The 13372-nt window shown below is 41.2% G+C and overlaps 1 protein-coding gene across 4 annotated transcripts in view; it reads right to left on the bottom strand.

Moving 5' to 3' along the window:
* Positions 1-220: 220 nt before the first annotated feature.
* RALYL (RALY RNA binding protein like) overlaps positions 221-13372 on the bottom strand; it is an 815331-nt gene continuing 802179 nt past the window's right edge. For all 4 annotated transcript variants that reach the window (XM_030216020.1, XM_030216039.1, XM_030216030.1 and 1 more), the window contains one exon: positions 221-793. In XM_030216020.1, coding sequence (XP_030071880.1) covers positions 776-793 — 18 coding nt within the window. In that variant the 3' untranslated portion in view covers positions 221-775. The remainder of the gene's footprint in view (positions 794-13372) is intronic.

The raw sequence follows: 13372 nt of genomic DNA, 5'->3' as shown, positions 1-13372 counted from the left end.
ACGTACTTTGAAAACGAGCCTCTAACCTTACTTAGACTGTGGTGTTTATAATCAAGTTCACTGCCAGGTGAAGTTTCAAAACTGGAAACAAACCTCATTTCTGAAATTCACAGAAAGAGTGACAACTAAAGAGTGTGAATATGTGCATTTTAAAAGGTTGCCGATGTCCCCCAAATTTTCCTGATCACCCTTTCAAAATATTTTCATGTTAGCTTTCCACATGTAACAGTTCATGACTGGAGCAGAAACCTTGGTTTTGATATTGTATTCTTTCTTACTAACATGATAATTCTAAATTATGACTTCTATTGAACAAAATGAAAAGGAAGGAAAATTACTGTATAGCATGTCTGAGGACAGTATTACGCTATAAACACATAGCAAGGCCATTATTAACTGACTTTAAATATGATGACCAGAAAGCATGCAATTCATAAAAATAGCTTTTACAAATATACATTTGTGTACAGTGTTCCTCACATATTTTCCATATACCCTCCACATTATTATACATCTGTCTCAAGGACCTCAAAATAAATATAAAAAAATAATAAGTAGGCAGAAAAAAACACATTTACAGTCTAAACAATTAAAATCTGACAATTGTACAGCTTGGAACATATAAGAAATGAACGATGACCTCTATTGTCCTGACGTGAGCTGAGGATATGTACAAACTGATTCAAAGACGCCGATCTCCAGCATGAAACCGAAGTTTAAATTTCAAGAAGTCACAGTGCATCTTCTCAGTCTTCACAGGCAGCACACAGGACTTTTACTTCATCTGCAAAGACTAAGAAATGAAATACTTGTTTTAGAATAAAACATGAACCTTAAAATTATTCCCATAAAATGCTCAGTGCAAACTCAGAGCACCGAATTAATTCATCGGTAGGACATGTCTGGTCATATCATTGCAGTCGCTTTGGATATACACACTTTCTTATTAATTTTTTGCATAGGTTGCCTTGAAGCTTTCTTTTTATTCAATTAAATTTATTACTCAGGATTATACCAGAAGAAACTCAATGCGGTAGGCATGCTATTGCTAGAGACACCCATAGGAGTACATGAGTGTCTCTAGCATTAGCGTGCACTAAAAACACTAGCGCACCTTAGTAAACAGGGCCCTTAATAATAAAAGAAAAATACATAAAGGTGCTCATTTTTGAAACAGAAAAACGTCCAAAAAGCTGCAGATGGAAAGGAGATTTGATATACTGCCTTCCTGTGATTACAATCAAAGCGGTTTACATATTATATACAGGTACTCATTTCATACCTGGTGTAATGGAGAGTTAAGTGACTTGCCTAGAGTCACAAGGAACTGTAGTGGGAGTTGAACTCAGTTCACCAGGATCAAAGCCCACTGCACTTACCACTAGGCTACTCCTCCACTCATGTTTTTGCCTAGATGTCCAAATTGCTATTTTCAAAATCCATTTTTAAGATGTTTTACTATGCAGTGCGTCCAAATCACAAGGAGGTGTGGTAAGGGGGATGGGGGTGGGGATTTGGGCATTCCCAAAACTTGGACAACTTTTTGCCATAACGAAACACAGCGAAAACGGTTTGACCTAGACCTGTTTCATTCATGACTAATTCATAAAAAGGTGCCCTACATGACCAAATGCCCACTGGTGGGATTTAGGCATGACTGCCCTCTTACTCCCCCAGTAGTACCTGACCTCATCCCACCCCCCAAAGATGTGAATGAAATAGTACATACCAGCCTCTATGACAGATTCAGATGTTATGACCATGTCTATTAGAACAGCAAGCGGTCGATGCAGTGCACTGTACAGAAGTGGATCCAGGCCTATATCCCACACTAACTGTTACACTTGTGGTGGAAAGTGTGAGGCTTCCAAAACCCACCAAAAACCTACATGGGGGTACAATAAGTTTTTGGTGGGTTTGGGAGGGCTCACCATACAATATAAGAGGGTAATGGTGAGATGTGTACCTGGGACCTTTTATGTGAAGTCCACTGCAGTGCCTCCTAGGGTGCCCCACAGCTCTGCTGGGACGTCTGTGTGGCCAGTCTACTAAGAATGCTAGCCTACCATACATCTCAATGGCTTATTTTGTGTGTTTTTCCCTTGGAGTTGTTTTTTTTTTTTTTTTTCAGAAAGTCCAAAAAGATAGACATACAGAGCGCAAAAACATCTAGCAAGTGGCCATTTTTGAAACATAAACGTTTTTCTAGTTCGAAAATCACTGTGTTTACCACTTGATTTTTGGAGGTTTTCAGCAAAATGTCCAAAATTGGATTTAGACATCATATCGAAAATGCCCCTTCACATAACCATGTGAAAACAACTAAGGGACCCTTTTACTGCTACAAAATTAGCCTAAAACATCCTAACATGGGACTTTCTTGGGTGCTAATCCCATTTGTAGTGCATCTCTAAAAAAGTTTTTTCTTTAATTTTTTTTTATTTTTGAGATTGTGTACTAAGGGGTCCTTTTACTAAGCTGTGGTAAAAGGGGGCCTGCGCTAGCATCAGTTAGTGTTTGATGTGTGCTGAGGCCTTCTTTTACTACTGTGGGTAAAAGGCTATGTCTCTTTTTTTTATTTTTTAAAGAAATGGCCGTACGGTAAGTGAACCACTTACTGTGGGGCCATTTCAGGGGGGTGCACTTACTGCCACCCAATGAGGGCTTCTGTGCTAACCCGGTGGTAACCAAGCAGCGGGTGGCATTGCCCAATTATCGCTGAGTAAATATTTTTATGGCATTGGAAATGGCATGTGCTGGGGGTGGGAACTATCACTGGGCTGCTATGGTAGCCCAGTGGTAGTTCCTGTTTGGCATGCGACAAGCCTGCGGTAGACTTACCGCTGCTTAGTAAAAGGGCCCCTAATGTTGTCATTAGAACACGGCAAATGAAACTAATGAATGTGGGAGGACTTAACTGCCTCCTATTTAGCAGGTGCTAAGTACTGCCACATTAACCTCATTTTAACCAGCTAGTGCATGGTAATGTGAGCGTGTTAGCTGGATAATGCTTCCATGCCCATTCCCCACACATGACAAACCCCCTTCAAAAAAATAAGTAGAAAAAATAAGTAGTGTGCGGAAACAGGAAAACTACTGTAAGACGCTTCAATGAGTCCTACTTTAAGCCTTCTTCAGCGTGTTAAGCCCACGTTAGGGCTTAGCACACCTTAATAAAAGGGACCGCAAGTAAAAATCCGTTATACATAAATACATAAGTAATGCCACACTGGGAAAAGACCAAAGGTCCATCGAGCCCAGCATCCTGTCCACGACAGCGGCCAATCCAGGCCAAGGGCACCTGGCGAGCTTCCAAAACATACAAACATTTTATACATGTTATTCCTGGAATTATGGATTTTTCCCAAGTCCATTTAGTAGAGGCTTATGGACTTGTCCTTTAGGAAACCGTCTAACCCCTTTTTAAACTCTGCCAAGCTAACCGCTTTCACCACGTTCTCCAGCAACGAATTCCAGAGTTTAATTATGCGTTGGCTGAAGAAACATTTTCCCCGATTTGTTTTAAATTTACTACACTGTAGTTTCATCGCATGCCCCCTAGTAAAACTCAGGTTTTTAACCCAGTCTTCGGGGCATACCCAGCCATTTGGGGTTTTCAGGATATCTGTATTGAATTCAGTGGGGATATCCTGAAAACCCTGACTGGCTGGGTGTGCCCTGAGAAATGGGTTGAAAACTTCTGTTGTAAAATCAGGAAATAAAAGAACAGGCAAAAATTAAACATGAAAATTTAGCACTGATTAAAAATAAGATCAAGGTAAAGCCTGAGAAAATAAAATGTCTTCATATTGTGATGATGCCTTCAGCCTTCAGACCACCGTGCTCCGCATATCACATATGGTTGATTCCTCATTTTCCACTGGAATAGTTCCAGAGGCATGGAAGTATGCTGTACTATGACCTAAAATAAAAGACTTGGCTAGGCCTATCTCCGATATAAACAATTACCACCCTTTTCTTATCAAAACCGTTGAAACAATCATTCACACTCAACTCCAAGATTTCCTGACTAAAACAAACAAGTTACATCCAAACCAAACAAGATTCAGACTACACCATAGTACTGAATCTGCTTTGCTAGGTATTACTACAATTATTCGCTTACAGTTGGATCAAAACAAATTGACTATTCTCCTGTCACTTGACTTATCAGCGCTATTCGATCTAGTTGACCATACTCTTCTTCTAACTAGACTTCACCAAATAGGGATTCGAGATCTGGCTCACACCTGGTTTAAATCCTTTCACATCGCTCCTATGTAGTCCAATACCAAGAAAAATAATCTATGCCATTTTCAGTCGACTCTGGAGTCCCGCAAGGATTGATCCTTTCATCTATGCTTTTTAACATCTTTTTGGCACCCCTTCTTACACTCGCCCAGTCCCTAGGTTTTACAGCATTCATGTATGCTGACTATATCCAATTACTCCACTATATCGATCCAATAGATATTCAAATGATTCATGGTCTCAACTGTAATTTGGCACAGATCACTAACTGGTTACAACACAATGAAGTTATTCTCAATCCTGAGAAATCAAGGTGCATTCTTTTTTTCTAATATGCCAAATGATACCCTTGCACACCCTATCCTTCTGAACATTACTATCGTGTCCAGACTAGCACATACAAAATACTAGGAGTCATCCTTGATGAATCACTTTCCTTTAATTTTCAGATTTCTAACGTGATTAAAAGCTGTTTCTATAGAATCAGACAAATCCGCTCTATTAGCTCGCTAATTGACCAACCGGTATTAAACATTCTCATACATTCTTTCAAAATAAATAAACTGGATTACTATAACTCATTATACTTAGGCCTGAAAGCTGCTGATATCAGATGATTGCAAATAGTTCAAAACACTGCCATCAAATTAATCACCTGGAAAAAGAAATTTGATCACGTAACTCCACTCTTGAAAGCAGCCCATTGGTTCCTTTGCCTCACCACATCATTTATAAGATACTATTATTAGTTTACAAAACTCATTTATCCAGTGAACCATACTGGCCCCTTACTCCAATGACCGAACCCTTTGATCGTCTTTTCAAACACTTTTCTGGAGATTAGACATGAACATACTAGAAAAGTGATCTTTCGGTTCAAGGCCCTGAACTTTGGAATAAATTGCCACAATCCCTTTGCAACCAAACTCTACTCCCAACATTTAAAGCAGAATTTAAGACCTTTCTATTCACAGATGCATATTCTTAATTCGTCCGTCTTATTCCATGATGGCTGAACTAGATTGACTGCACTCCAGCCCCTTTCTCCTTCCCTCCTATTCTATCTACATTGTAGTTCTACCCTTCCATCCTTTTTTGGTCGTGTCCTGTCATCTTATGTTATATTTTATTTTTTGTTTAATTTCTATGTACTTTTTAGTATATAAGCCACCCAGACATCTATTTGATAGGCGGGGTAGAACATTTTTAATAAACTTGAAACTTAATTTATTTATTACATTTGTACCCCACTCTCTCCCACATACAGCAGGTCCAGTGCGGCTTACATAGTAAAAGAAAGCATCTTACATGGTAAAGAATACAGTAAAAACAAGGAAATGTAGGGAGGAACAGTATTATAAATTGTGATGATCATAACTACTTACATTATGAAAGGCATTACAAAGGACATGTGAAAAGAACGTAATGAACTAGAATAGGGAAGGTAGACAAGGATATGATAGGTGAAAGGGAAGGAGAATGGGAGGGAAATGGTAAAGGATGGAGGGAAGAAGATGAGGGATTGAGTATTACATTGGGGTCAGAGTAAGCGTCGACGTCTTAGCAGGAGTATCGTAGGTGATCTGGTAGAATTAAGCTGGTCCATTAGGGTAAACTTGCTTGAAAAAATGGGACTTTAAAACATTTTCCTGAAAGGTAAATAGTTATTAATAGCTCAGATGGGTCTTGGGAGAGCATTCCAAAGTTGACTACCCAGAAAGGAGAAACTGGATGCATAGTATGTTTTGTACTTGACACCTTTGCAGTTTGGGAGGTGTAGATTGAGGTATGTTCGCGATGACATTGTTCTATTTCTAATTGGGAGGTCAATCAGGTTGTTCATATAACTGGGGGATTCTCCTGATATGATCTTATGGATAATTGTATGGACCTTGAAGTATATTCTCTCTTTGATGGGTAGCCAGTGAAGCCTTTCTCGAAGGGGTGAGGCGCTTTCAAATGGGAAAATTAGGTTCTTACCATGATAATTTTCTTTCCTTTAGTCATAGCAGATAAAGCCATTACACATGGGCCATGTCCACCAACCAGTAGGGGGAGACAGAGAGCACCCAATCCCCCACAGTGCCTCTTGGCCAGCCAGCTCCACCGCCTCTTCAGTATTTGAAGCCTCCAAAGCAGTATGGCAAACCGCAATGGGAATAACATGAACTTTGCTCACAGCGAACGATGGCCTTTGAATGGGCTGTGTCGGTATTACTGCACTGGCAGCCGCTAGCACGACTTTGTAAAAAGGGGGGTTAGGCGTCATTGGTTTTATATTTTTTGATTTTTAAAAAACAATTTATTAATCATTAATGCAAAACATCAATGATAAGGAAATTCATATACAAAATATGTCTAGAGAAGAAAACAAGCTTTCTCCACATATAGAATTCACCAGCCCACATTATGGGATACACAAGCCCTGTCTATGATTAAGACTCTAACAGCAGGAAACACAGAATAATTAAACTCCACTCATTCATTCAAACATCTAGAAGGGAAAAAGAATAAACATAAATCAACTTGAAGGCAAAGCCCTCTCATTAAAAAAAAAAAAACAACCTCTCCAGCTGAAAAGGATCTGCAAAAACATATCTATTATTCCCTAATGTGACCAAACACCTACAAAAGAAATCTCAAAAAGAAAGTAGCTCCCAAGGCTAAAACTCTAGGCTTTAAAGCCAAGAAGGCTTTTCTACATAACTGAGTAGCTCTGGTCACATCAGGAAAATCATTAATCTCCTGTCCACAAAAAGGTACATTTTTCTTAGAGAAATAAAGCTTAAGAGCATGATTTTCTGAATTTATGTCTGAAAGTAACTAACAATGTTGAACGAGGTTCAATAATATTCTGAGAAAGTTCTAAAAATTATGAAATGTTCAAAGTGGGAGAAACTATAGCATCCATGGCTCCATCTTCTGAGTTGGTGTTTTTTTTAATTTTTGTAAAACTCACTGTTTGGCTCTTTGGAATTGTTAAAGAAGTACTTGAAAGAAGTGTTGGGGTATCTTTAATGGATAATTTTATGGTGGATAATTTGTATTATATTCCAAAAGAATTTTATTGATCATTGTTTTATATTATTTATATTTTTGCTTTAATCATTTTATTGTATTAATAATTTTGTATTGGAACAATTTATTATAAACCACTTTGGATGTTTTTTTTTAGTGAGGAAGTATATAACACAGCATTTCCCAAACTGTCTGCCGTGGCACCCTGGTGCGCTGCAGTGAACTCTCTATCCTGATCTCCCTCCCGCCCAAACCGCTACTGCAGACAGCAGTGGCAAAAAAACAAGCACAGGGCTGCAGAAGCCTTCATTCATGTGCTCTCAGCTCTGCCGGTCCTCTGCCCCCTGGAACTGGAAGTTGACCAGTGGGGGCAGAGGACCAGTAGAGCTGACAGGACATGCCTGAAGGCTGCTGTGGCCACGCGCTTGTTTTTTTTTTTGTCACAGCCACTGGGGACAGGGCGCAGACTGCCTTCAGGACTTGCAGAGGCAACTGCCAAGGAGGCTGGATGAAAACTGGAGACGGGATGAAGTCAAAAAGTTGAAGTCAATAAGTCTCTGTTTTTCTTCCCATTCAAAACAAAGCAAGCAAGCAAACCTATGAGCTGCTGCATCCAAGCATTTTTTTTTATTTAATCTCACTTATATTTTTAAACATGCTGGTTTGTGCAGCATACAGATGTACAAAGAGGAAGTATAATAATGGAATAACTTTTCATAGGTAGAATAATAATTTGTTATAAATCGTAATCAGTGTGTGTCATTTGGAGGGGCTGGTTACAGGGACACCCTAGCACTTTTATATTTGTGCAGAGAAAAAGATGGAGACCTGTGTAGCTGAGGGAGGGGTGTGGAGACCAGTGTGGATGGGGGGGGGGGGGACCTGTGTGGCTGATGGAGGTGAAGATCGGTGTGGCCGGGGGAGGGGGCGCTGTGAAAAATAGCTCGGACACGAAGGGTGCCGTGAACTGAAAAAGTTTGGGAATCACTGATATAAGACTTTAAGGGGTTCTTTTACCAAGCTGCGGGAAAAAGGGCCCTGTGCTGGAGGCGAGGGCCATTTTTCCTGTGCGCCAGGGCTCCTCTTATCGCAGCGGGTAAAAAGACCCCAGGCACACATAGCCATAAGGTGGCAATAAGGGCTCCCGTGCTAACCCAGTGGTAACCGGGCAGCTTGTGGTGATGCCCAATTACCGCAAGGTTATCGCCATGCAAGCCATTTCCTGGGGTTTTCTTTTTCCTCCGGAAATGGCGCATGCTCGGGGCAGGACTACTGCCAGCGGCCATGTTGGGCCGGCGGTAGTCCCGAAAGAACGAGCTGCTGCTCTGTAAAAGGGCCCCACAATAAGTAAATTAACTCTTGGGAGTTTGGCTCTTTTACTGATTTTTATTAGGGGGCTCTTTTATTAAGGTGTGGTAGGCCTAACGTGGGCCTATCATATGCTAAAAGGCCACTACCGAAGGATGCACTGAGGCATCCTGTGGTAGTTTCCCCACTCAGAACATGCTAATCCCATGTTCGAAAATATGTTTTTTATTTTCCAGTGCATGAGGCATGCCCACGGGCGAAGAGTAGGCATTCATGCGCTAATCGGGTAGCACAGGCACATTACCGCATGGTACCCAATTAGCATGGGAGTAGCACGAGAGCCCTGATCACCTCCTAAATAGGTGATGGTAAGGGCTCCCACGGTAATGGCCATGTGCTAATGTGGAAATTAGTGTATAGCCATTACAATAAAATCTGTCACAGCGGCCATTTTACTGCCGTACTATAAGTGGCCACAGCATGTGGAAAACTCACACACTGCCATCAGCACTGGCCACTTTTTAGTGTGGCTTCTTAAAAGGACTGCTAGATGAGCAGTTTTATAGAATCAATCACTTATACGCGCAAACTCCATGCCAGTTTTGTCACTTTATTCTGGACTGCTTCAAGTCTTTATGTCCTTAGCTAGACACAGCCTCCAAAACAGAACACAGTGAACCAAGTGGGGACCCACCAATGACTTGTATAGAGGCATTTCACCTCTCTCTATGCAGCCACCGCCCTGTCAGATTGTTTCACCACATTGAAATTCTTGGACACTATCACCCCAAGGTCTCTCTCCTGAACCATACTTATCAGTCATTTATCCTCGATCTCGTACATCTCTTTTGGATTTCAACATCCCAAGTGCATCACTCTGCACTTCTTTGTCTTAAATTTTAACTTCCAAACCCTAGACCATTCTTCTAATTTTATAGATACCTTCAAATGTTTTCTACTCCCTCTGTAATGTCTTCTCTGTTGGATATTTTTGTGTCATCTGCAAAAAGACAAACCTTTCCTTCTAACTCTTCAGCAATGTCACAAATATATTAAATAGAATCAGTCCCACTATTAAACCTTGATGCACTACACTACTCACCTTCCTTTCCCCTGAGCAAACTCCATTCACCACCAACCTCTGTCATTTGTGAGTCAACCAGTTTCCAATCCAGTTCACCACCTTGGGTCTGAACTTCAGCCTTATCAGCTTATTCTGAAGCCTCCTGTGAGGAACTGTTTCAAAGGCTTTGCTGGAATCCAAGTAAATCACATCTAATGCATGTCCTTTATCCAGTTCTCTGGTTACCCTGCCTCATTTAAGTTACAAACCTCAGGAAGCCTGGGCGAGGGACTGAAGAGAGGATATCCCCTAGACACCATGGCCTTTTTGTTCTGAGTTAGTGAAGTCGGAGGAATGTCACTAGATACCAGGAATGTTTTTTGTGGGTCGGAGGTTCATATAGAGGAGGGGTGTTGCTAGACACCAGGAGAAATGTTTTTGTTAAATTTATGGTTGGGTCAGGTTGGGTTGGGATGGAGTGGGGGGCATTAGACACCAGGGATGCCTTTTAAGTTGAGGATCAGAGGACGGTTTGTCAGGGCCTGGGTGTAGAGGTAGGGTGAGGCAGACTGTTGCAACTTTTTTTTTTTTTTTGTAATGCTATCTTTCCTGTCAGTGACTGAGCCAATCACTGCTTAGGTGCTGACGGGAAAGCTATTGGGGTGATAGGGTCAGATTGAGCTACACAACCCTGGGCCTGGTGAATGTTTTCTGGTGGTAACTGTGCATGAGAAGCCCCCTTTTTTCTGGGGGGTTCAATGCACTGTGTGGCAGTGTCTTCCATGCAAGTGAAAAAGGTGTGAGCAAAATCTAAATAAATAAAGTTAATACCCACAGTCAACCCCTCTTTGCATTACTCAATCCAGGAACGCCAGCGGTAATGGCGTGGTTAGGCCCATATTAGCTTTTTGTGTCGGCCCCTTAGGTATCTATGTGTAAATCACAGCATTTCAAAAATCTTAATTTATATGTAGATGCCACTTATACATGAAACTACTGGCATTTTCATGTGTGAAGCACAAATAGGGCATCTAAAGTATGGACCTAAATTACTTTATACTTTTAGTAATTACAAAGACATTGAGCCTGCAATGAGCGGGAAAGCGCGGGATACAAATGTAATAAATAAATAAATAAATAAAAATATATCTATACCCATTTCTCCATTTTTCTTGCTGGTAGGGTGCAGCTAGTAAAATGCAACAGCAGGTATCCAGACAATTTGGGTAGCCTTAGAAAGTTGCTTCCCTCCTATAAATCTTGCAAGTCATTAACTTTTAATACACAAAGACTCCATTATTTTTTTCATATCACAAAAACATTTTATTGTATTGCAATGCCCACTAACCTCACCAGCACTGCTACCTAATGTTAAAAGCTCACACATTCATTCTTCCACTCACCTTGCACTACCTGTATTTAAATACATTAACTTTACCTGTCACTGCCACTAAAATGCTTCATTAATCCCTTGTTTGTAAACAGTGCTAATTATCTGAATCCTTCATGTGAGCACAGTATTCCTTTGTTATATAAAAACAGCCATGGAAAAGAATCGATCCAAGAAGCGAAATTTTGAATATTGTGTAACATTGGCACAGATAAATTGTTAAAACTTGTACTATCCCAGCCTCCGTCTTTTCTGAAATGATAGGCACCGAGAAGGATGATTAGAATTATGCAAAGTGAAATTAATTTATAATGCAGACCTGTCTCTTGAATAGTGTGTAATTTAGCTATGAGACAGATGAGCAATCATATGCTATTAAAAATCCCAATAACTCACAAATAAACTAATGTTATACCTCATCTTTCTATTTCCTTTGAAATATGTAAAAATAACTGCCAAAATGATAATAAAACTGAATTATATTCTAGTACGCAATAAGCTCTCATATTATGGTGCCACATGGAGAAGCATTAGCCTGGAAGGAAAGGATGGTATACATATTGGGTGAATGAAAATACAGAATAACTAGATGCAATTATCTGCTGTTTTTAACATTGTTGGATCGATGCTTGCTATCTGCAATGACTTCTGCAAGAGAAGCACATGCATATTAGAGACATTCAGCATTTATTTTTAAGAATTAAATTATCTTCCTTCACTTCATATTTTGTTATCTGAATAACCTAACTGCATGCTACCAGAAACAGACCAATTTGTAGACTACAAGGATCCCCATTCAAAATAGCTTTAGGTATTTTCTAGAACATTCCTACTGCTGTAGGGGTGGGGCTGGTAGATCCTGGTTGAAGGGCAGAACACGAGGCTCTGTGCTAACTGCTGTTTTGTGTGTGTGTGTGTGTTTTAAGGCTGACAGTCACACCAGCTGGAAGAAGCAGGAGAGGATTTAGTAAGATAGAGGCTGGGGGATGATGCTGGGGCTGGGAGAAGGGGACAGACAGCCTGATGAACAAAGGCAGATGTAAAATACGGCTGCCTCAGTAAAGCTGAGCGACTCGCTAACAGCCAGCGATGCACAAAGGGGATCATATGCAAATGAGCTGCAAGGATTCCCCTTCGTGTATCCTCGCTGTTTGCAAGTCAGAGCGGTCAAATGCATTTGATAGCTCTGATGCACCGGGCCCTCCCCAACCCCACACTTTTTAAAAATTTCCCTGGTGGTCCACTGGACCCTGACCCCCCAAACCTTTTAAAAAAAATTTCCATGGTGGTCAAGTGAATCGGACCCCTTCTATGGCGCATGTACACCCTCTCCTTACTCCAACCCTGATCCTACCCGTACCCGCCGTACCTTTACAACAAAATGGAGGCAGGAGGGCAGGAGCAACAGCTCTTCCTCCTGCCTCAGGCCTACCCGTAACAAAATGGCAGCATCCAGGCCCTGCCCAGTGCATTGCCGGTCATAGGAAACGTCCCAGCATTGAATATCCGGGCTCAGCGCCGACTGTGGGAGTTAGCCAGGCTAACTCCTGTGGTTTGAATATCGGGCCCAATATGTATACTTTGGAAGAAAGGCAAGAGAAGGGAGACATGAAAGAGACATTTATATACCTCCATGGCATAAATGAACTGGAGACAAGTCTCTTTCAATTGAAAGGAAGCTCTGGAATGAGGGGGCATAGGGTGAAGGTAAGAGACCTATAAAAACACTTTATTTTTTTAGTAAATTCATAGGTTTTTAGTAGTTGTATTGGTCAAGAGGTGACTGCTTTTTCCCAAGATTTCTTTTCTATGACATTTACAGGCTCATTTTCGAAAGAGAAGGATGCCCATCTTTCAACACAAATTGGAAAATGGACGTCCTTCTCACAGGGTCGTCCAAATCGGTATAACCGAAAGCTGATTTTGGGCGTCCCCAACTGTTTTCCGTTGCAGGGACGGCCAAAGTTCAAGGGGTGTATCGGAGGCGTAGTGAAGGCGGGACTTGGGCGTGCCTAACACATGGACGTCCTCGACCCATAATGGAAAAAAAGAGGCGTCCCTGACGAGCACTTGGATGACTTTACCTGGTCCTGTTTTTCTTACAACCAACGCACAAAAAGGTGCCTGAACTGACCAGATGACCACCGGAGGGAATCGGGGATGACCTTCCCTTACTCCCCCAGTGGTCACTAATCCCTTCCCAACCTCAAAAAATATCTTTCAAAATATTTTTTGCCAGCCTCCATGCCAGCCTCAGATGTCATACACAGGTCCATGACAGCAGTATGCAGGTCCCTGGAGCAGTTTTAGTGGGTGCAGTGCACTTCAGGCAGGCAGACCCA

The sequence above is a fragment of the Microcaecilia unicolor genome, chromosome 1, assembly GCF_901765095.1.
Source record: "Microcaecilia unicolor chromosome 1, aMicUni1.1, whole genome shotgun sequence".
Lineage (NCBI taxonomy): Eukaryota > Metazoa > Chordata > Amphibia > Gymnophiona > Siphonopidae > Microcaecilia > Microcaecilia unicolor.
Note: the sequence above shows the minus strand (reverse complement) of the source record. Positions and strands in the feature narration are given on the sequence as shown.